Source organism: Heterocephalus glaber, unplaced genomic scaffold (genome assembly GCF_053883595.1).
Source record: "Heterocephalus glaber isolate CG9 unplaced genomic scaffold, H.glaber_assembly_v1.0 deba00000546, whole genome shotgun sequence".
Lineage (NCBI taxonomy): Eukaryota > Metazoa > Chordata > Mammalia > Rodentia > Bathyergidae > Heterocephalus > Heterocephalus glaber.
The window spans coordinates 18,416,678-18,440,506 of record NW_028258147.1 but is presented as its reverse complement, the minus strand read 5'-3'; the positions used below and the strand labels follow the sequence as shown (position 1 = coordinate 18,440,506).

Genomic DNA, 23,829 nt, shown 5'->3' with positions numbered 1-23,829 from the left:
AATACTGCTTATTTTTACTTAGAAACTCTCAACGCAGTTAATATGGAAACACAGACAAGTGCCTACAGGCAAACACAACTGGGTTTGTATCCCTAAGCCCAGCATTTTTGGGTCATATGATCCTGGGTTAGTCACTTCCTTTGGCTGAGGCCTAGTTTCTCATCTGAAAAGTAAAAATATTAATACTACAGTATTTTGTATTCCTATGGGTATTTTGGAAAAATCCTGTTATAAAACATTTGACAGTACTCTATAAATTAGAACATATTCTTTGCCTTTTTTATTAGTGTGTTAGACTGTACAGAAAATGAGTCTATGGATAGATGGAGAGATCTGACTGAATTCTGAGTAAACAGTTCACACTGGGTCATGAGTTACAATCTTCACTTCACAAACAGGAAAGGAGGTAACTTTTACTGAGCATCTACTATATGCCACATTATCTGCTGTGTGCCTTACTCCTGTCTTCCCATAAAACCACATATTATCTTTCACATTACTTATGAGAACAACTGAAATCCAGTCAGCAAAGCCTCTGGTATTGCAAGATTAATGCTAAAGTGGATCTGATCTCAAATTCCAGGTTCTTTCTGTTTTCCCTATAGTAAGATAATACCTTTCTCTTATTCTTATGGAAATTTCTAGAGTGGGTGAATGGGCAGTATTTGATTGGATACATGGATTTTTTTTGGATGCAGATTCTCTTAGGAAAGTTTAAAGTTAGGATTATTTCATCTTAAAGGAGAGGGGACTAATTTAAAAGCCTTTTTGCAAGCAAATGAAAAGGAACAATGCTGGGTAAATGACCAGATACCTTTTGCTTGTAATTTACCTATGCCTACCTTAAAATATAATTTGCTAATTTGCATACCATGGTTTTTTTAGACCTGGAAAGAGTGGCTGAGGGAAGCGGTGGAACTTCCTTCTTGAGAGAATGTTTGTTTTTGAGCTAGGTGGACTTATCTTTTCAGTTCTATTTGAAAGTGGAAAAGTAGACTCAATCAAAGATGAGTCTCAAGTGAACAAGGAAAAAACTATCATTGTAAACTCTGCTAAAACTGATTAAAATAAATGATAGTACAGCACAGAGGATCCAAATGATATTACAGTGCAGAGACACATGAGGGTGCTCTAACCAGCTGCTGTAATAAATGAACTGAACTGATCAAGTATCGGGAAGATTGCAAGCTGGTGCGAATGGCAACATTCAATTCTTTTAGTATTGGCTGAAGAGAACAATCTTGAAATGGATAATTTTTCTTTTAAATAAAATGTACTGGCCTTCTTTACCATCACTACTCCCAGTTTAAAAAGTAGATGTTCATATTGGACAATTTGGTAGATACTAAGAAGTATAAAGGACAAGAAGAAGGAAGAGGGAGAAAAAAGAAAAAAAGAATGGACTGACATTGTATCATCCCTGGGAGGCTGGGGTTTTCTAGAACTGGGCCAGTTGGAGGCTTTAGCTCAGGAGGCCTGCCTTCAAATGAGAGCCCAGCCTGTTCTCATTTTGATTCCACAGACCTGCTGGTACAAAGAGGGAGTAAGGGCTGGGGGTCTAATGACCGCAAAAAGAGAATTAGAGACGCATGTTTATCTCAATACATTTACTCTCATTAAAGTTCATATTCACTGACATCATGCATCTCCTTGAAAAAGTCTGCCCACCCACCATTAATTAAAGCCACATTTTAAAAAGTCAGCATGTGCACTTTTATTCCAATCAAAAGTAGCCTCCTAAGTTTTGCAGAGTAGGCAGGAGAATATCTGAGGCCTGACAGCTGTTCACCTCTACACAGTGAATAATCATGTGATTTACATTAAAAGTTGTGTTTATGCAGGGCCTAGAATATAATAGCTAAGATCTATTGTCTTAAAGAGTTGAAACATTCAATATCTATGGCCTAGTATGCAAAATTAACATTTATTTTGATAAGTCAACATTCTTCGGGTACAATGTAAGACCACCTGCCTTTATCTTTCCAAACAGAAGAATCTAACTATATACCCTGTTGGAATAATTAAGCAGCACACTCCTATCAAAGACGTCACACTTTATAACTTATACATGTGCTATCAAGGTCAAAACAAAGGTCAATGTAAATTCTTTTATCTAAATCATTGCACAAACAGCAATTACCAACACTTACAGGACTGCACAACCGTGGTCTATATTCTTGGCAGTAGTCACTATAAGTTCATAAATTCATGAAGATAAAGAATGTTTATTTCTTAAAGTTTAAGAAAGGTACTATTTGTAAACAGTTCAGGTCATAGTTATCCATTACTAAAGCAGGAGTTCTTTCCTTTGAACTTCCTTTAAATTATATTTGTTCTTTCCAGATCCAAAGAAATTTGTATTCTTCTCTATTATTTTCTGTATTAAAGCTCCCTATGGGGGCTTTGAATTTTATGCTGATCTTTCTTTATATGTTAATATCATGCACATTTTCAGTTGTATTGATAAAAGACAAACTATGGTTATCTCGTTCCATTGGCAATTAGATTATTCTATAATAGTTCTGACCAAGTATTTGTTCAGCTCAGCCAGTTTATGCTTTCTACCCAAAGACATAAAGTGTGGCCCTCAGATTCTCCTGTTATTCTAATCAGGCAACCATAGAGAGGGACACAGATCAACAGTGGTTCTGAACATTGGCATTGAATCCTAGTTTAATCCTGTTCAGAGCACACTTGGACTAGGACTTGAAACCTGAGTTCTAGTCCTGACTTTTCTACTGACTCACTTGAGTACCTTGAGGGCCTCGATTTTTTCATCTAGCAAATGGGTGTCAGAGTGACTAATGCCCAGGCACCCATAGCCCAGGAGGCTTGTCAGGGTCAAAGAAGAAGGGGCCATGTCTTCCTCTGGCCCTCTTACTCATCCAGTACCAGAAACCTCAAGGTGGGGCTTTTGTGAGCTGGAGGTGGGTCTGGCTTTAAGAGTGAATCTTTAAATCTAGAAGAATCCAACAAACCATGCCTATGAATTTCTTTTATGAAAAATTTGAGAGAAGAAACTCTGACTCTTTTTCTTTCAGTGGTATTAGAGACTGAGCCTAGGGCCTTTGAACTGAGCTAATGTCCAATTTTTAAATTTTTTAAAATACTTTGAGATGGGGTCTTGCTAAGTCATTAACTCGTCCAGGCTGGGTTCAAACCTGTGATCTTCCTGCCTCAGCCTCCCAAAGTTCTGGAATTAGAATGTCATCATCCCTGGTTTATTGAGTGTTCATATTGCTTAAATATAAATATTCAGTGTCCCATTGCTATGTGGGATGAAGCACTATCCTAACCCACAGAATTTACCTCCTGCCCAGATGATACAGTGTCCAGAGGGACCATAAAACACTTGACTCAATACAATGCCAAAAGCAATGGGTGGAGTCCTTCTGCTCAGCTGAGCGAAAGAAGGTGGGGTGTGGGTGGGGATCTTTAAACCAAGATGGTGGCATTCTTTAGAACAAAAAGCTCTGGACTGGGCGGCTGTGGGAAGCTGTGACTATATAACATTTTATCAACTCTAGAAAAGCTTAAGATAATCTCTGCCTAAGTGACTCATAAGGCCTTGTGGTCCTCAAAATGGGTGCAGTTGCATTTCCATACCTTCCTGCCAGCTCTGTTGTTGTGGAGATTCATCAGGGCTCTGGCATCCTTCCCCTTCCTTTCCTTGGCATCCACAAATGCACGGGCAAATTTGATCCCATAGTCAATGTTATCACTGCAGCCACCCCAGTCGAAGATGCCCTTGCTGTCCTTGGCAGTTCCTTTCTTTTTTGGATCACAGGAACAGGATTTTAATTCTCCTTGGCTACAGGCCCTGGTGATGGCAAATACAACTCCAGCTGAGGAGATGGCGTAAACAAAGGCAGATTCCCGACTACCTGAAACAAAAATGTTTTTCTTAAATGTGGTCCGGGAGTGCGAGTTCTGAGTAACTTTCACACAGTGACTGTTCAATACTTGATCTGTCCCTGACATCCTTTGCTACTAGACAAAAAGGCATTGGTATTCTAGAGAGATTCTTTTCTACAACCAAGATACACCTTAATATCTCTACCTAAGATTTCCATTAATTTAGATATCTCTTAGGTAACTCGCCTTAATTAGAGTATAATAGAAAAAAAATGCCCTTTCCCAGTTAATAGTTTCAGTGTGACTCATACACATGCATACCCTGCATTTACCTGGAACCCTAGACATGCCAGAATAATGCAGTGTGGCATCTCTAAGCTTAGTGTCTTCATGCATAAAATACAGGAATAATATGGAATTCTATTATTCATTCCATAGTAGGGTTGAGGGCTCAAGAAACCATCATTTTCCTTGCAAAAAACCTTCCAAGATAGGCAACATACCTGTGATCCCAGCTTTTCGGCAGGCTAAAGAGGGAGGATTGCTTGAACACAGTAGGGTGAGGCCAACCCAGGAAAGCCAAAACAAAAAAGCCTTCCTCACCTGCAGGTATTACTGAAGACACTCTTATGCATTTAAATTATTCACACTGAAATTCTGAGTTCAGAGAAATCTAGGGGTTGACGTAGGAAGAGAATTCAGGCAGTAACCGGCCCCTGGTGTTAATGCTGGAGAGCTTTGGCTTGACATCAACTTTCACAAGTAATTGAGAGATTGTTGAAGGCAATATGCAATATCCTTGAGTTACATACTATGTCTAACTATTAAGGTGAATTTACTTTCTTCTGGAACACCTGCACTAATCACTGGTATTGGGTAAAAGACAGTGAAAAGCTTTTCTTTGGCTTTTCTGGAAGGAAACAAATTTACCGCCTATAATTAGACTTGGGCAAGAACCCTTTGGGGTGCTTTCTTAGAATTGTTCTTTATTAGAACACAGGCCACTTTCACTTACAGGCTGAAAGGTACATATTTCAGTGCAATAACTACATTAAATTATTTTAATAATCTGTAGTAACTCATAACATGGTGTTGTGATATAGTGACAGATATAAGGCTCTTTAGGGTCCGTGTGCACCTCATTTTTCAAGTAGAGCTGTATTTCATTGTTATTAGCATGCCTTTTTATTAATGGTTGCTGCAGCAAATACATTAACAATCAAAATAGAAGCTGGACAACCTAATGCCAAGGCAAGGCAGAAAGTAGAGAACCATTTGGCGATTCAATATGTCAAGACGAGTGTGTGTGACTTTTTGAAAAATACAGCTGGGAGAACAAACCACCTTTTTGCATGGAATCCCTGCTTGTTTCCGATTGTCATTTAGTGCTAAAATTTATTATATGTCCTTTGCAATATTTGCTCTGCTAGTCTCATTAAATCAGGAAAACATATCTACACCATATTAAATGCACTTACCTCAGCCTTCAGAAAATATCTCAAACTTCTAAGCATCAAGAAAGGAATCAGGCATGCACTGTAGCCAGGTAAAACCAATGAGATGACTATGTGCCATAGGTAGCAGGTTGTTTTCTCCAGAGAGGAATGTGTGGTCACAGAGCTGTTTTAGAGAGTCTCAGCTCATTATTATAGGGATCACAGATATTCTAAGTGGAAGTGAGATGTTGTGTTAAAAAAAAAGTAACTGATAGAGGCAAACATGGCTTAATCTTAGGTAGCAGCTTTTGGATAAAATTTTTATTATACCCATTTTACAATATCCATTTTATGAAAATTCCTTGTTCATAGTTACCCCATTTATCTTCTAAGCTCTGGTTTTACTGTCCATGCTTACAGATATCACATGGGGGAAAATTCCTAAATGCTTAATATATTTAGCACTATTTTTTTTTTTAAGGAGACAAGAGAAATCTTATGAGCCGGTCTTTTAGGGGAAAGGCACAGAAGATGTGGGTGATAGTATGTCAATGAGTATTTTGAAAGCAGTAGAAATAAATTTTCTAGGCACACAATTCATCCCGGTGTAATTTGTAAACAACTGCACTAATTTGTTGGGTGAAAAAAATCACAATCTGCTACATTTTATAAATAATTTTCAAAGCAAAAATATCACCTTTCTAAATATTTGTCATTTATTATTCAAACACATTACTAAATGTTTGTTTATTTAAATAAAAATTTAGCACATTGACTGACTTTTCATTTTATCTCCAGATGTTTTAGTATCTTGTAGATAGGGCCTTAAGATGTTTTCAGTTAAGTGTTTTAGATGAATCACTAAATTACTATGTGTGAAATAGTAGCACATCTCAAGTGTTGGCTTTGTAACAAAACAAATTTTGATCTTGGGCCTCTTAGAAAAACCAATTCTTTTTAAGGCCATCACAAAATGAAATAAAATCCAAACCAAAATGGGGATATTTATACTTCCTCGTATGTTACTATTGAAGTTGCTCTCATTTTTGGATAGCCTATGAATCAAGCAATATCTAATATGTACATAGGCAAAGTTTTTGTTTGGGTTGGGGATTGTTACCTGGGAAGGCAAAACACTAAAGGTCACTAAATGTTTTTTGAAGGTTATGGATTGTCTAATTCTCTTCAAAAATATCTGATGTTTGTTTTTTGGCTTTTATTTTTATATTTACAAGGATGAGAGGTAATCACTCTTTTGTTTCTTAAGGCTTTTTCTAGAATTCTGGAGGTATAGCCTTGCTTCTTGCAAGAACTGTTTTCAGTTTTCTCTGCCTGTAACTAATAACTATATGTTGAATGAGTAAACTAAAAATGTTCCTAAAAATTGTACTTTCTTTCTCTGGCTCTTTAAAGCAAGACAAGTGAATGTTCTTCATTTCTCCCTGGTCATGGATGGGATGTTTTAGTAACTCCAACATTCTCCCTAGAATGATGTGGCCCTTTGCCTTTCCTGTTCATCTTTCCTATTCATCAAGCACATTTAGGTTTCCAAAGGAGAGTTCAAAACTCTAATAAGCAAATTTCTCTCCAAGAAATTAATTGCAAAAATCTTAAGATAATTTTATTGGAATTTCATTATTATTTCCAAGATAAGCTGCTTTGGGCCAAGTTCAGCCCTCTTATTACCAACACAAAATTGTCACTGACAATCACAAGAGTCTACATAAATGTCTGGGAAGGAATCTGGCCTTCTGTGAAGAATGGAAAGAAATTGTGTAGCATGAATGTTTTAAGTTCTGAAAACTTTGCCAAAGCATTCAGCTTCATCCAAAAGAAACCAGAAAGAAGTACAAGTTGGAATCTCCTCTTTACCTGAGATCTTAGACTTAGTCAATCTGGTTATATCTCCTTCAGTTCTAACCTGTTTCTTTCAGCAACTCCAGCTTTGGCAGATATACTATCTTTAGAATCACTAGTCAAAATTGCTTTTTTTGATTTGTGGTCTAAAGTTTTTCTTTTTTTCAATATGAAGACATAATGGATCTCAAGGTGATCATTCTATAAATGAGAAGTGTATCTAATTTTAAATCACTGGAAAATGGCTGTGAACAGTTTGATAAAGAAAAATCTTTATACATCTTTTAATACTCCAAGACTTCAGATATATCCCAAGATTACTTGTGCTAGATACTTGCAAACTCTCTTTGACAAGTTCCAACACATAATTTTTTTTGGTACAGGGGACTGAACTCAGAACCTTGCACTTGCAGGACAGGTGCTGGAACCACTGAGCTAAATCCCTGGCCCAGGGATTTAATTGATTTGTTGGTGAGCTAATCTAGGTGAAGTCTTAAAATTCCATGAAGCTGAAATTTACTATTATTCTTTCAAAAATTTGTGATGTCATATTGAAACTCCAAAACGAATGCAGAAGAATATAGTTCTTATATTGGAGAATAAAATTGCAGAATATTGAAGTAAATTAACTTTAGGGATACTCTAAGAGTGAGAGTACTACGCCCATGGGGGATTTTAGAGACATTCAGTTATGCATTTGGCCTCATAAAACCCTAGGGCTGTGGTGATTACATGATAGAAACACCCTCTGTTAAGCATTACCAAGTGCACAGCCTGGATGATTTTCTTGGGAATGGGGCGTGGGGGTGGGCAAAAAACAAGTGTAAAGTTCCTGCTTTCTGGGGTTTGCACATAAACCATTGTATTTTCAGGCAGATTTCCCAGTAGCAAATTGGCCATGTTGTTTCATAGATAATGCTAATCATGCCAGATTAGTGGATAAGTATTATTTGAAAGTAAAATCTTCTTTTCAATTGTTTTTCTCTGATTGTATACTAGCTAGTAAGCTACTTTTAATATTAATTTAATATAATATTTTAATAACTTTCAAGAAGTTTATTATGTAATTAGATAATGTTTAAATCTTCTTCTAAGGAAAAATAAATCTGTGTATACATGGTTCATACTCCTATCTTCCATAAATAATTGCACTGATTTCCCACGATGAAAACAATGGTCATGTACTTCAAAGATGTACTAATAAGAAAATGTAGCTGGAAAAGAACAGGCGCTTACTACAAGTTCATCCCGTCATTCATGGTAATAAATGCATGAGGCCTACAGTACACATGGCACCAAGCAAGGTGCAAGGAATACAGGCTAGTCCTTGCCCTTAGTGAATTTACAATCTATTGAAAATAGTGTTTAATTTAGATACAGATTGACTCAAGGCTCAGTAGCCAGATGAGAGGTCAGAGGTAAAGAATAAACATTTGTCTCTGCTTCTTAATTTTCATGTTTTTTTTTTAAATTGCAAAAATCTGGCTAATAAAAGATTTGAGTATTCCATCCTGATCTTCTTCCCAAACTCTTCTAAAATGTTCAAGCCCAGAAAGATAAGGGAAAAAGTCAAAAGAGCCCTGTGGCTGCCTCCTCTGTTCTAGGGACAAAATCTGACCATGGAGGGGGAACAGGCAAGGTTGAAATGACACAGCAAAAAGTAAAAAGACAACCACCTGGCGCATACATCATCCTCTAGGACTGGGCCCTTGTAAGACTTCAGAAAAATTCCTTGATTTCTCCAGGTGTCATCTGTAAAATGAGACAATACCATCCCACAGCACAAACTGATGGAAGATATAGAATACAGTAAAAGATGAGTGGTGGCTCTGAAGACCAAATGAGGAGAGAGCTGTGAGAGCAGCCCGTGGAGCTGGGCTAAGGGAGGATACTCACTTCGGAGCAGGACCCTGCCAAAGAGGCTGTGGTCCCTGTCCAGGGTGTTGCAGTTCCAGCGATGCTGGCGGAACTGGTGCTGGCACTCTGCTGTCCACTCAGCCACTCCCAGGCCAATGGCACGCATCACGTCTGGGTGTCGGTGGCACAGCTGCCGCTGGCGGCTCACCAGGCCTGGCACATTGTCACACATCACCCTGGAGGAGCCACCAGTAGCTCTCATGTACCTGAGAGGAGCCAACACAGAAGCGAGAGCAATGTGAATAGCCAGGGTGGCTCACTGTTCCCCAGGAGACCCAGGTTCAAAGCACTTTTCAAATATGAATGCCTTCTGCATTTGATAATATTAGAAACCAAGGATTATTTAATTCAGTGAAGATGCAGGCAAGGGAGGCATAGGGAGTGATCTGGCAAAAGGCTCCTCTAAATGGAGTGATGAGAGTCTCTTCCACATAAAGCAAGCAAGTGCTGAAGCATGATGCTCTGCACAGGTCGTAGGGGCGAGGTCCGCATGCAGTCCAGCCAGAGAACTGAATTGGGTGGGGGCTATGTGTCTTGAGGCAGTGCGCCTTGGGGGGTGGAGGAATATTCTGCTCTCAGTGACACAATGTGTCTGGACATGGCTTTGAGAGAAGTTGACCTTTAAAAGCTCCTCGATCCCATTTATTTGACCTAATATCTTAAAAACTGTCTGAGTCTATCTAATCAACACCTGCTGGTATCTGACATTACATTCCACTCAGACATGCTGCTCTTTCCTTTCTAAAGAATCCTTTAAATACTTCCATTTTCCAGCTCTTTTTGGCTTTTACAGAAAACCTTTGGATAAGAATTCTTTCTATTATTATAAGGACACTAAATGTTTGGAAGAATCAGCATTATAGCTCCATAAAGTACTTTTTGTAAAGAAACTTTAACAAAAAAAAAATTACATCACCATCCCTACCCAGATGTTCTCTATTAGTTGTGAAATGTTTAGAAAGGTACCTTTTATATAAACCCAAGCTGCCATAGGTGTTTTTTGAAGTGCTCAAACAAGGAGAATGTCTTTTTCTTGTATTTTCATTATTTTATATGATCATAAAATTGTTACAGCTGTGACTTCCAAAAAATATATTTAAGTGACAGCTGAGAGACAATGTGACAAAATGCCTGAGTAATAAATAATGTTTATACACCTATGGAAACAGAAATAGTCATTTTATTGAAAAATGGTCAGTCTGATAAATCAGTCTTTGATGCTGTGTCAGCAATGTCAAGGCTACACACCTTCTTGTTCAAAGCAAGCTTAGGAAAGAATTGAAGCTCTCTTCCCATCAAGGCTCTGCCTTGCTCTGTTGAAGAGCTCAGTGTCCTCCTAAAACAGTCCCTGCTCTAGTCTTTCCTTTGGCTAAGATTCCTTACCGTTGCCAAATTCTTTGAAAAATAGCCCACTATATCCCAATTTTCTGAACCAGTATTTTAATATCTATTCTGAAACTTTTAGGGACAGGGAATTTAGAGAGCTCTCAACTCCATCTCTTTTCAAGATCTGACAGTCAAGAGATGGGGAAGTTTCTGAATAAGTAAAGAATATGCCTTTAAAACTTTTACTTATGCTAATACCTGTTAACCCCCAAGATCCCATCACTGTGCAAAATAAAGAAACTGTAGGTCAGTGTACAAAGGACAGCAGCAAAGTTACTCCTTGGGGTGACAGTTTTGAGCAAGGTAACATCTTGGAAACCTTAGGGTCAGGAGCTTTGCATCAAGACCATAGTCTCTACCTGTAGGCAGCAAAATGTTCTTCTGCCTCACTGGGGTGAAACATCAGGAATGTGGAAGGACAGGAAATAAAGCAAAATCACAAGCTTTGGGCTCTATAGCTCTTGACTGTTTGAACTGGTTTATCTTGAGGCAGTTTTTTGAGAACACTGGGGCGGGGGAGATGGTTATAGTTTTCAAGATGAATTTGCGCGCGCGCACACATGTACACATACACACTGCTAGAGCAAGAGACCAGGATAAGGCGACTCTCAACAGGGTGAGAGACTGACTGATTTTTCTGTTGCTCAGCTGGATCCAAATAACCAAACATCCGAGCTCTCATTTGAAGAGGCATGTGATTTTTTTGGAGTTGTCAAAGCTGAAATAGGTTGCAAGGAAAGCAAAGGGGCTCAGTTCAGGATGCTGGGATAGGAGTAGGCAGCAGTCGGACTGGGGCCTGAATCCACAACTGCCACAGCTGCGGGAAAGCGTCGCCTGGAAGGAAGGGTCTATGTGGCTAGTGCGGTCCCCACTTCCATCTCCAAAAATCCACCCCGCACCCTGGTGCACGGACTTACCACCATGAAGAGCTGACCTCAGGGATGAGGCAGGTCAAGAGCAGAGGGAGCCAGAACCAGATTCCACCGAGAGGGGCTTTCATATTAACCCCCTTGACTCCGCATCAGGTCAGACTCCGTGTGCGGGCGCCATGCGTGCCCGGAGCAGAAGCGCTCAGCGCCGGAGCGCCTCGTCACGGCTGCCGGCGCCTCGCCCCCGCCCCCCGCTCGCGTCTGCGTCGAGTGGTGAGACTCCCTGATAAAGTTTCAAAAGACGAACCCAGGGAGCGATAAAGGCCAGCCGGGGCCGCCGCGCCCACAGCCCAATTCCCCAGGCGCAGTGAGCATAGGCAGCCAGAGAGCTGTGCGCGCCTTCCGCGCGCCCCTGTCCGTTCTGCTTCCAGCAGGGCGCAGCCAAGGGAGGGGGCGCTGCGCCGGGCGGGGCGGGTGGGGGCACGAGATTTTATGCAGGAGTGGATGAAATGAAATGATGGTAAAAGATGCCTGGCTGTGAAGTGCGACGGGAAGAAGAATGCGTCTGCGTAGCTGCGGGCACTGAGGCGGCAGGCACCTTTGGGGAAGCTCCTGGCCAAAGAGCATCAGTGGGCTCTGGGTACAGGAACATGCGTTTTGAAACATTAGTCCCCAACGTGCAACCTAAGAAGCGAGGGGAAGGATAAGGAGATTGCTGTGTGCAATACAGAAGAACCCAGAGATGATTTTTAACTCACAGCTTCGCTTGTCTCCCTCATACTAAGAGGGACAGAGCGCTTGTAAATTTGGAGCTGCCGGGTGTGTGGGGTGAGCTTGAGGAGGAAGGGCTTAGGCCTCAGGGAAATGAAGACATGGGGCCTTGGTTCCTTAGCGCTGGATATATACAGAGCTTGCAGGGACCAGGCCCCAGGGCTCGTGACCCTCAGGATCTCATCCAGCAATCTGGGCCAAAGCACCCCGGGGAAGGTGAGGTTTTTTATGCATACCCAGCTCCTCCCTGGCATTACAAGGAAGATCCCATACAGCGAGGCATCCACAGGGTCTATGCCCCAGCCTGGGTTGCAGCTCCCGCTGCCCCGGTGATCAGACCGGGCCCCTGGGAGAGGTAAGGGGACCCTTGGTTCTGAAACTGGGGCCCCACCGAGCCTAGACAGGGGCTTGGGCCCGCGGGTGGAGCATCTTGAGCAGCAACTGGCTTGAAGCCCCACCGTTTATCACCGGAAAGGAAGGAAGACCAGGAACTCACAGCGGCCGTGAACTGTTCCACTGCTCTTTTCCTGGGGCGGGGGAATCTACCACCCGCTCCTGCTAGCGTGCCCTGGGGAACAGGGGTGGGGGCAGCGGCGCCTCATTGTTCAGAGAGAGTTGGGGGGGCGTCTGGGTAGGAAAAATGGGCTTCCCCACCCCCATTCCGCCCAGCTCTTGGGCCTGAACCGGCCAAAACGTCAGCTCTCGCCCAGCGAGAACACGGTGAGAGGCTGGACTAGGCGCAGCCCAGAGATGCCAAAAACCTGAAAGATGCTGTCATCGCCGCCCCTTCCCCCATGCCGGTCCCTGGCAGGTCCGGCCCCTCCCAGGCTGACCCAGATACATCCCCGTTTGGGTCCGGAAAGGGAGGAGAGGGAAACAAGCACCGCGCCACCCACGACTCGGGAAGAGCAGGGCTCTGAGCCAGGGCCGCTTCGTATCGCGGGCCGCGACCCAGGGGAAGTTGTGCTCAGTCTGCGCTGGTCTCCAAGGAGGGGGGTGGGGGGGGGTAGGCTCGTTTCTGCTCAAGCACAGGCGCAGGCTGGCGGAGGAGGGGCTGGATCGCACGGAACGAACGGCAACTCTTCCGAACCTCTGTCCTGAGGCTCCCTCCGGAGCCCTCTTCCTCATGAAGCAGAGGAATAAGCTAAAATTTACCTCCACTATCCTTTGTCTCACAGTTTCTTGAATTAAATCCAGACACTTGGGATGGGTAGAAGAGATGACTGCCCCTGAAGAACCCTAACTTGCCAAAGTTTCACTTCTAGCAGAGAATAAAATAGGGGTGTGGATGTGTAGGTTGGAAAAGGTAGGCAACTGTACACTTCTCTCATGGAGAATGAGAATTTAAGCTACCTTAAAAAGTCCAACTCAAAGTTCCACCCATCTCAGCACATTATGTACTCACAGCTCAGGGGTGTTAGAAGTGCATGGAGTGTGAGCATTAGTTTAGAAGCCCTTCTTCTCCACCCAGGGAATTATTGAGTGTCAAGGAGACCTGCCCTTCAGTTGATTATGAGGCCAGTCGAATGACCTAAACCTGAAACAGACCTCCAGGAAAAGGAATAGTCCATTCTCAAAGCTAATTAAATTCACCCCAGAGAACTTCATCCTGGGGATGGAAGAGGAGCTGCCACATATCTTGCCCAGGAGGGATCAGTGTTGGTGAAAAGCAAAGGGCTGAAAAATTTCAAGAGAAGCTAAATCCAAATTGAAAAAAAGGTCCACCTAAACACCCCTTCCTGATCTGTCTAGAGACAGTCTAGACTAGATGACTTGTCTCTTCCATATCTGTGAGTCTATTTTCCTCCTGTATTCCACCTTTATTCACTTACGACCCATCGCTTAGCCTCATTCAACTTCTCTTCCTACCAGAATCTTTACTCCCTTCACATCTGTGCCTATTCTTTTATGTACCCTTCACGTTGAAGATGGGGTACTCACTAGGAGATGTAGTTGAAACACACTCAAGAAAAGTAAAAGGGAATGAGGCTACAGCAAACTTTCACTTCTTTTGCAATAAAAACTACCATCCTAAAGAAGAATTAATAAATAAGTAAACTGCAAATGACTTCAGTCTAGCTATAGCACATGATGAGATGACAAAAAGCAAGGTTCAGAGTGCCATTAGATCTATGAATTTCATACCTGATTTTTAAATTTCATCAATGAGAAATCTCAGAATTGACAGCAAAATTCAGTTATAGTATATAAAACCTGATTCCCTTTCTGGAGATTATTGATAGTTTTCTTTTAACTTCAGTATAGTATTGTAGCCAAATGAGTCAGCCTATTTTCTTAGATCCATTGTTTGCCTAATCTCCCAGGGCAGAGAAAGAGAACTAACTTACTACCAAACCACCTCCACCCTTTAAAAAATGGAGTCACTTCTTGAATCATTTGTCTTTCAATCTGAGCTGGCTTCTTCTTAAGGCAGTGACTACTAAGTTCCATGCTTACCCACTAAGCTGGGTACAAAAGGACCTACCCTAAAAAATTACACCAAAGACTTTAAGTCTAGAGTTATGGGATATACCAACATTCAGAGAAACTATTGAGTTTTATACATGTGAGAAATTCACGCATATCATTGAAAATTGAACTAACATCAGATCCAGAACCCAGAAAGGGCTGGTCACAATTTGTGCCCTGAACCCAACTGAGTTGGATTTTATGCTAAAACAAAAATATTAACATTCTCCATATAGTATTTAAAGAAGACCCTGAGTCTCTTAAAATTATTTTCCCACCTTTCAAGATATGATAAAAATTACTTTGCATAGAAAGAATCAGAAAAATTGCATTTCTAATAAGGAAAGAAAACAAAGACTGTTGCCTAAATAACATGTTGAATTTATCAAAGACTGTAAGGCAGCTATTATTCAAAAAGTGGCCATTGTAAAAAAAAAAAGTAAGGATGAGTCTCTAAAAAAGACCATAGGAATCTCATCAAAAAATAGAAAATGGAAAGAGGAGCCTCAAAGTTTTAGAACTGAAATATGTGGTTCAGTGAAATATCTATCTCACTAGATAGAGCCAATGGAAAAGTTGAAATGACAAACTAAAGTATGATTAAGCTTAAAGATAGAGCAGTACAAACTGATCTTAACAGAGTGGAAAAAAGCATTAAAAAGCAGTGACCTTGGGGATCTCTGGAACAACACTATAAAGATTAACATTTTATTATTTGAATCCTGGGAAGAGAGGGAAAATGGTCCATCCAGCAAAAAAATATTTGCAGAGATAATGGCTAAAACCTTTCTAAATTTGGCCATATGTGTAAGCTAGGATTCAAAGTCTTACAGAACCCCAAACAGGATAAACACAAAGAAATCAATGTAAGATACCTTATAATAAAATTGCTAGAAACTAAAGACAATGTGTATTACTTGTGTATTACTTACAATGGAGAACAAAGGGGAACTGGTGATTTTAATGACTTCAGATTTCTCATCATAAATTATGAAGGCAGAGGGAAGTGGAAGAAAATTAACCATTAACTCAGAGTTCTATATCCTGTGAAAATATGCTTCATGATGAAAGTGAAATAAAGGCATTCTCAGATGAAGGAAAACAAAAACAATTCATTGTCAGCACACCTGCTTTGAAGAATTGCTAAAGGAAATTCTTCAGATAGAAGGGAAATGATACAAAAAGAAAATCTGAAGAATTTGGATGGAGATACATGGTAAACAAATAGATTATTTTAGTCTTCAGTTCTTTAGACTATTTTTAAAGGCAAAAACTGTAACATCGTATAGAGTTTTCATTGTATGTAGAGGTCATATATAAGAAACTATAATATAAAGAGGGAGGAAAATATGAAAAATATTTTTATGAAAATAAGGTGATAATTTTGGATATTCCTTTTGAAATGGTAAAATGTTGACTCTAAGTATACTGAAAAACTTATGTACGTATACCATAATCCATACAGCAATCGCTTGAAGAACTGTATAAAAAAAGCAAAAACCCACAGTGAATTAAAATAAAACAAGACATGTTCAAATCCCAAAGAAGGCAGGAAAATGGAAATAGGGTTGAAAAACCAAAGGAACAAAGAGTAACCAGATAATAAAAGGTATACTTGAATTGCAACATAGTGATATAAAACTTACATAGTCCAAATACAATAATTTAAAAACAGATTACCTGAATTGATAAAACCCACAAGACTCAGATGTATACTGACTATAAGAAATTCACTTCAAATATAATATAGGCAAGTAAAAGAAGGATAGAAAAAGAGAAATGATGCAAACCCTAATGAAAAGAAAGCTGAAATTGGTATATCAGTATTAAAATAGTAAAAAAATTTACTCAAGATAATGAGGGACATAACATAATGACAAAAAAGTCAATTCATCAAAAAGATAACTGTTACGGTTTATATCTAGATGTTCCCCAAAAGCCTCCTGTGTTCACAAGTGGGGTTTCCAGAGGCACCTGGGATCATGCAGGTATTACAGCTAACTTGCTGTTAGGAGATGGGGTCTGGTAGAGGAGGTGTGTCACTGGGGGCAAGACCTGGAGGGGTCTCTCTCCCTCCCAACTTCCTTCTCTTTCAGCTTCCTGTCTGCCATGCTGTGAGCAACTCTCCTCTGCCCTAACCTTGTGGCCCCCTGTTGTCTTGCCTGGGAGCCAGATGACTATGAACTGAAACTACTGAAACTTCTACAAACTGAGCCACAATAAACCTTTCCTTCATTAAGTTGTGGGTGTTATTTTGTGTCAGCAATAAGAAAGTGACTAAGACAATAACAGTTGTAAACAACAGAGTTCCAAAATATATAAGGCAAAAATTGACAGAATTAAAAGAAAAACAGACAAGTGTTTCTATATGTTTTAACAGGTGATGTCAACAGTATTTCCTCAGTAATTGATAGAACAAGTAGAAAAATCAATAAGTTACAGAAGAATTTAATAACCATCAACTGATTAAATTCAATTGATTTTATAGAACACTTACAGCAGCATAATACATATTATTTTCAGGTGCTCATGATCATTCACTAAAATAGACCATATGCTAGGGAAATTTTAAAAAACAGATTCAGGGTATCTTCTGTGATATGGAATTAAGTGAGAAATCATAGGACCTCCCTAGATTTAAGAGAGTAAGACAGACTCTACCTCTTGGTAGGAGAATAACAAGATAACATTGTCGAAGAGCATATGACAATACTGTTGCCATCTCTAGAAAATTCAGTCTTCTACAGTGTTGTCTTTGAATTTAACAATTCAAATTCTTCCCACATGCAAAATAAACTCTCTCTCACAGTCCACCAAAGTCCTATTCCAACGTCATCGGCTTGAAGTCTAGAACCTCATCATTGAAATAAATTCCAAGTGAGATAAGGCTCTTTAGGTGCTGATTTTAAAATGTGTATGAAAATGCTATAGGCTTAAAATAGTCATGACAATTTTGAAGAAAAACCAAGATGGGAGATTTATACTGTGAGCTATCAAGCTTACTTACCTTTTGCAAAGCTATAATAATTACTGCAAGGTGGTATGGTGGAAGAATAGTCAACTAGATAAATGAATCAAAATAATAAGCTAAAACATAGAACCATATAAATAGAGCCAATTTGATTTTTCAGTAAAAATGTAAAACAATTTAACGAGGAAGAAAAGTTCTTTCAATACTCGATAACAGAGCAGCTAGATACCTGAATAGACATTAATCTTGAACTCTGTTTTCCATAATTCAAAAAAATAATTTGAGATGGATTATACACCTATATGTAAAAACCAAAACAATCAAGCTCCAAAAATAAAACATAGGACAATTCTTCAATGGCCTTAAAATTTCTTACATAAAATATAAAAATTATTATAGAGAAATACATTGAACTTAATTAAAATTAAGAGTTTTGTTCATCAAGATACCATTAAAAAAGTAAAACAGCGAGACCCAGACTGGGAGAATATACTTGGAATACTATCTTCAATAAAAGACTTTGATCCTGATTCTGAATATTTAGAGAACTATCAGCCAAAAGAAAAAGACACACACTCCAATTATAAAATGGATAAACTACTTGAATAAGCACTTCACAAAAGAAGATATTCAAATATCAAGTAAGAACATGTACAAGTGCTCAATGCCAAGTAAACAAAAGGAGAATGATCAGTTAAAGTTTCCTGGTTTCTAATTTTAAGGGAAAGGTAAAGATACTGCTTACCTTTAGACTTTCCAACTGGTATTTGGTTAAAAATCTAAGCATAATCACTGAAAAGAGTACAGAATATAAATTTACAGTCCAATAGGAAAAAAGGGAGTGGAAATTAAAAAAAAAAAACCCTAAACTTAATAAATTCAGAGGAAAGAAGGTATAAAATGAGAAAAGTTTAAAAAGAAAGCAAAAGAATAAGTGGTATAATTACATTAGAATCAGAAAATTAGATTTTAAACTTGTGTCTAGATGTCACCCCAAAGCTTCATGGAGTCATAGGTGGGCTTTTTGGGGTGAGGGGCTGAATCTAGAGTGTGTGATTCTGGGATTAAGGGAGTAGGATTACTAAATTATTCCAGTGATTGGTTTGACATAGTTCTGGGAGTGGATAATGGGGAGGCCCTCCCTGGGTGTGAGTGCTACCCACCCTTAGGGCAGGTAACCTGAACAGAATATAAGGGACAGATAGAGGGCTGCTGTGGTCACTGCTGCTGCTTCCTTGCTACTTCACTGCTTTGCTGGCCTGCTGCCTGCCATGAACTGTTTCTCCTCTGTGATGCCCCTCTGCCATGTCACCCTGCCTTGGAGCCAGACAACGATAAACTGAAACCTCTACAAACTGTGAAGCAAAATAAAACTTTTCTCCTTTAACTTTGAGTGTGGGGTATTTTGTCTCAACAATGAGAAAAGTAATGAAGACATAAAGCAATACATCAGTAGAGATAAAGAGGTTGATTATATGAGGATGAAAGATACAACTGACCTTTTTCAAGTGGGAAGGGGATTAAGAGGTGGAGGGAGGTTTAGGGGGAGGGGAAGAGGATGAATAAATAACTGAGATGTGTTATGTACATGTACCAACTCCCCACAAAGAATGTAATCATTATGTGCTGCAAACATGTACAAACAAAACAATAAAAACTGAAAAACTAAATTACTGAAAATACAGTCTCAAATTATCATAGCAAAAATTCGCAGAAAGGTTATATGACAAATATATAGGTTATATGACAAATATATAACTTTAATCCATCTCTCTTAGTAATGGAGTCTTATCAGTTTGCTTTTGCTATTTAACATGCCAACCCAAAATTTAGATGCTTAAAATAGTGATCATTCTTTATTATGTGGGTCATATTTTAAACTGGATCCAAGTGGGCAATTTTTCTCCTGGTCTTAATTGGGACTATTTATGTTTGATGGCTTCACTCACATGTCTGTGCATTTTCTTGAGTGAAAAATAATAGGGCCATATTTATTTCATTATCTCTGAAGTTGTTTATGGGATAATAGATCAGAAAAAGCTTCAACAGAGTAAACCCTAATGCATAAATACTTTTCAAGCCTTTACTTGCATCTCTTTTTGGCGAATATCTGATGGGGAGGGGCATGGCTTACCTGGATACAAAGATTCCAGTTTTTTAAAAATCTCATTACAAGGGAATGGATGCAGGGGGAAAAGACCTGTGACCCTTTTACCCTTTTTTGTGACTAGTTTTTATAATCTATAGATTGATAAGAGCATGAAGACAAATTAGTAAGATTATAAAAAGAACTGGACAGCACAAAAAGTTTTATATAATTGATGGATATAAAACTTGGACTATACAATTTAAAAATACAAAATCTGTTAAAGTGGACATGATACACTTGCAAAAAACTGATTGTATACAAAGCTATGGAATAGTCTCAGCAACCAAAGAATTATTCTTTTATAAACCCCATTTTCAGAAAAAACTCAATTTATCTAAGAATTAATTACAAGATAACATTTTTTTTTTTTTGGACCAGGGATCGAACTCAGGACCTTCCACTTGCGAGGCAGGTGCAGGAATCACTGAGCTAAATCCCTGGCCACAAGATAACATTTTTAAAGGCATGTTAGAAATTTTAAAATGTTTCTAAATCATTGATAAAAAATTCATAATAGGAATTATAAATGTAACAATAATAGAAATACTATGATATAATTTATAGGATATAAAGTACTACTTAGGTGAAAGTTTTACCTTTAAGTGCTTATGTTAGAAAGGAAGTACAATGTAATGAGTAGTACATCTCATCTGAAATTAGAAAAAATAACAGGATAAACTCGAGAAGACAAGAGGAATAAGATGAAAAAATATAAATTGATGAAATAGGAAACAGTTTCATTAGAAAGATTTGACAAAATCCTAGCTCTTTGTAAAGATTAATAAAATAGACAAGTTTCTTATTCAACAGATCTAGAAAAACAAACCAAGACATGAACTGTTTAGGAAAAAAAAAATAACAGATTCAATAAGATTTATAAAATAGAGAACCCTGGGCTGGGGATTTAGCTCAGTGGTTCCGGCGTCTGCCTGGCAAGTGCAAGGTCCCGAGTTCCATCCCTGGTACCAAAAAAAAAAAAAAAAAAGAAAATAGAGAACTCCATCTTATTTTTATGAGGCAACTGTTGCCTTGATAACAAAACCAGACAAGGGCAATATGAGAAAGGAAATGATTTAATACCATTTGTGATTATAGATATAAGTATCAGAAATAAAATATCATTAAACTGTTAAAGTTTGGATCTGGAATATCCCTCAAAAGCTCATGTGTTGAAGGCTTAGTTCCCAGCTCAGTTCCACTCCTATTGGGAGTGGAAATCTTCGAAGGTGAGGGGTATTTGGAGGAAGTAGGTCACTGGGAGTGTGCCTTTGAAGAGTACCTGGGAACCTCCCTTTTTTCTTCCCCACCTGCTCCCCCCCCCAACAGGAAGTGAGCCACTTTGCTCCACCACATCTCTCCACCATGATTGGTCAGCCTCAGCCTGGTCCTAAAAGTAATGGAGCCAGGTGAACAGGAACCAAATTCTTTGAAATTGTTAAACAAAATAAATCTTTCCTCAATTAATTGTATTTTGTCAGAGCAATGAAAAGCAGACTAAGATAAATCATGTGTATATGCAATTCATAATTTAAAAATTCAAGAATATTCCAACATTAAAAAAAACCCATCCATGCAATTTAATATACAAATGTATAAAGGAGGAAAATACAAAACCCAAAATATGCAGAATAATTGATTAAACTGTTTACATGAATTACACATAATTATGGTTTTTACTCTTGATTGTTTAATCAAAATTTTAAAGAAAATTGTAGATTCACAAAAATTTGCAAGAAATAATATAGAGAGATCCCATGTGTTTTCCTCACTATCCTCTAATGGTAACATCTTGCACCACAAGTATAATGTCATAATTAGGGTATCAACACTGAAACAATCCATGATTTTATTACAAATTTCCCAATTTATTCATCCTTGTTTGTGAGCATGCAATTAACTCTGTGCAATTTAGGCATATGCATAACTTTATGTATCCACCACAATTAAGGTAAAAACAGTTCCATCACCGTAACGATCCTTCATTTTGTACATTTATAATTTACTCCCCTCCTGCTCAGGCACCCATATCTAATCACTAGAAATCATTAGTCTGTTTTAATCTCTATGATTTTCTCTTAATTTTTTTTCTAATTTTTATTAGTGTATTTTTGCAGTATATAATGATTACATTCATCATGGGTAGTTAGTACATGTACACTAAAATCTTAATTTATTTAACTTTCCCTCACCCCCCAGATGACACAAAAGAGACTAAGATTAATTGAAACTAGCAAAAAATCAGAAGAGCGCACAAATGGCATAAAAACACTATTTACAGAAATAAGAGAAACTTTACTACTATGGGGAAAGAATTTAACATAAAGAAGCACACAGAACTCTAAACAGCCACAGTCAGAAAAGAACTTCTCCAGAACACATCCGTCAAAAATTTCGTAAGTCCAATATAAGGACAGAATCTTAAAAGCTGTTAGAGAAAGCAACACATCACCTTATAAAGGTAAACCCATTAAAATTACAGCACACAAAGCTTAAAGGCCAGAAGAGATTGCAGTGATGTGCTTTGAGCCTTAAAAGCAAACAATTTTAGGCTGCTCCTAAGACCCATGGAGCTATTGCCCGAATGGAGGAAGAGGGTGACAGAAGCCGTAGTGGGGTCTTGAGTGTTGCTTATGAAGACATTAAGGATTGTATCCTAGAGCTGCTCTCCCTGCCAGAAAGTCCAGGTGGCTCCCCTACTTCAGTAGGTTCTCCATCTGTGCCTTGTATTTTCTGTGAAGAACATTTTCCTGTGGCTGAACAAGACAAACTTCTGAAGCACACGATTACTGTGCAAAAGATTGTCATTGCTGATGTTAAGCTGGTTGCTGATTTCCAGAGGTATATTTTATATTGGAGGAAAAGGTTCACTGAACAGCCTGTCACAGATTTTTGCAGTGTGATAAGAATTAATTCCACAGCTCTGTTTGAAGAACAAGAAAATTATTTATTATTATGTGATGTTTTACCAGAAGATAGAATTCTTAGGGAAGAGGTTCAGAAACAGACTGAAAGAAATTCTGGAACAACAGCAGCAAGAGTGGAATGATACCACTTTTCATAGCGTTTGTATGTTTTGCAGTGAGGAATTCCTTGGAAACAAATCTGTTCTTTTGAACCACATGGCCAGAGAACATGCTTCAACACTGGATTGCCAGACAATATTGTAAACTGGAATGAATTTCGCTGTACATTACAGAAGAAACTTGACAATTTGCAGGCCCGTACCGTGAGAAGACCTTCAGGCACAAAAACACACTTAAAGATCACATGAGAAAAAAGCAGCATCGTAGAATCAATCCAAAGAATAAAGAATATGACCGATTTTATGTTACTAATTATTTGGAACTTGGAAAATCATGGGAAGAAGTTCAGTTTGAAGATTATCAGGAGTTGCCCGACCACCAGGAAGATGACTGGTCTGATTGGGAAGAACACCCTGCCTCTGCTGTCTGTCTCTTCTTTGAAAAGCAAGCAGAAACAATTGAGAAACTCTATGTTCACATGGAGGATTAAATTTCTATCAACTAGTAAAACTGGTCAATTTCATTCGAAGGCAAATTCATCAATGTAGATGTTATGGCTGCTCTGTGAAGTTCAGTTCCAAAGCAGATTTAAGGATTCACATGGAAGAAACCAAACACACTTCATGACTTCCTGAAAGAAAGACATCGATCAACTGGAATATCATTTTCCAACCTACGAACATGATACTCTCCTGTGTACACTCTCTGACGGTGAAAGTGACCTGACAGCTCAGGAACATAAGGAACACGTTCCTGTCATCAGTGAAGACACATCTAAATTGCATGCTTTGAAACAAAGCAGTATTTTGAACCAGTTGGTACTATGAGAGTCCTTGAAAAACTAGAAGAAACTGTAGAAGTGACTTCAGAGTTTTCTGAACCAGACACAGAACAGTTTAAATTTGAACATCCACAAAGGATTAGTCCTTAGTGAAATAGATTTGTGTAAATAAATGTTTTTTTTAAAGAAGACTTTTAATATTTTGGCTATCAGGTTTTTATTATAGGATCATTTAAATTCATAATTATTTATGATAAGGAGGTCATACAAATCACAAAGAAATGTTTCAGTTCTTCATAAACTTGATTGTAACCAGTTGTTTCAGCCTTCTCACAGGCCTCCTTT

At 38.8% G+C, this 23,829-nt stretch overlaps 1 protein-coding gene and 1 pseudogene across 2 annotated transcripts in view; one reads left to right on the top strand and one right to left on the bottom strand.

The window, feature by feature from the left end:
- The window catches only part of Wnt2 (Wnt family member 2), a 42,596-nt gene extending 30,853 nt beyond the window's left edge, over positions 1–11,743 (bottom strand). For both annotated transcript variants that reach the window (XM_004865257.3, XM_021244770.2), the window contains exons 1-3: positions 11,369–11,743; positions 9,045–9,271; positions 3,607–3,884 (exon numbers count right to left, since the gene is read on the bottom strand). In XM_004865257.3, coding sequence (XP_004865314.1) covers positions 3,607–3,884; positions 9,045–9,271; positions 11,369–11,451 — 588 coding nt within the window. In that variant the 5' untranslated portion in view covers positions 11,452–11,743. The remainder of the gene's footprint in view (positions 1–3,606; positions 3,885–9,044; positions 9,272–11,368) is intronic.
- Positions 11,744–20,720: 8,977 nt separating this feature from the next.
- Positions 20,721–23,530, top strand: LOC101710543 (zinc finger protein 277 pseudogene; annotated as a pseudogene).
- Positions 23,531–23,829: the final 299 nt, after the last annotated feature.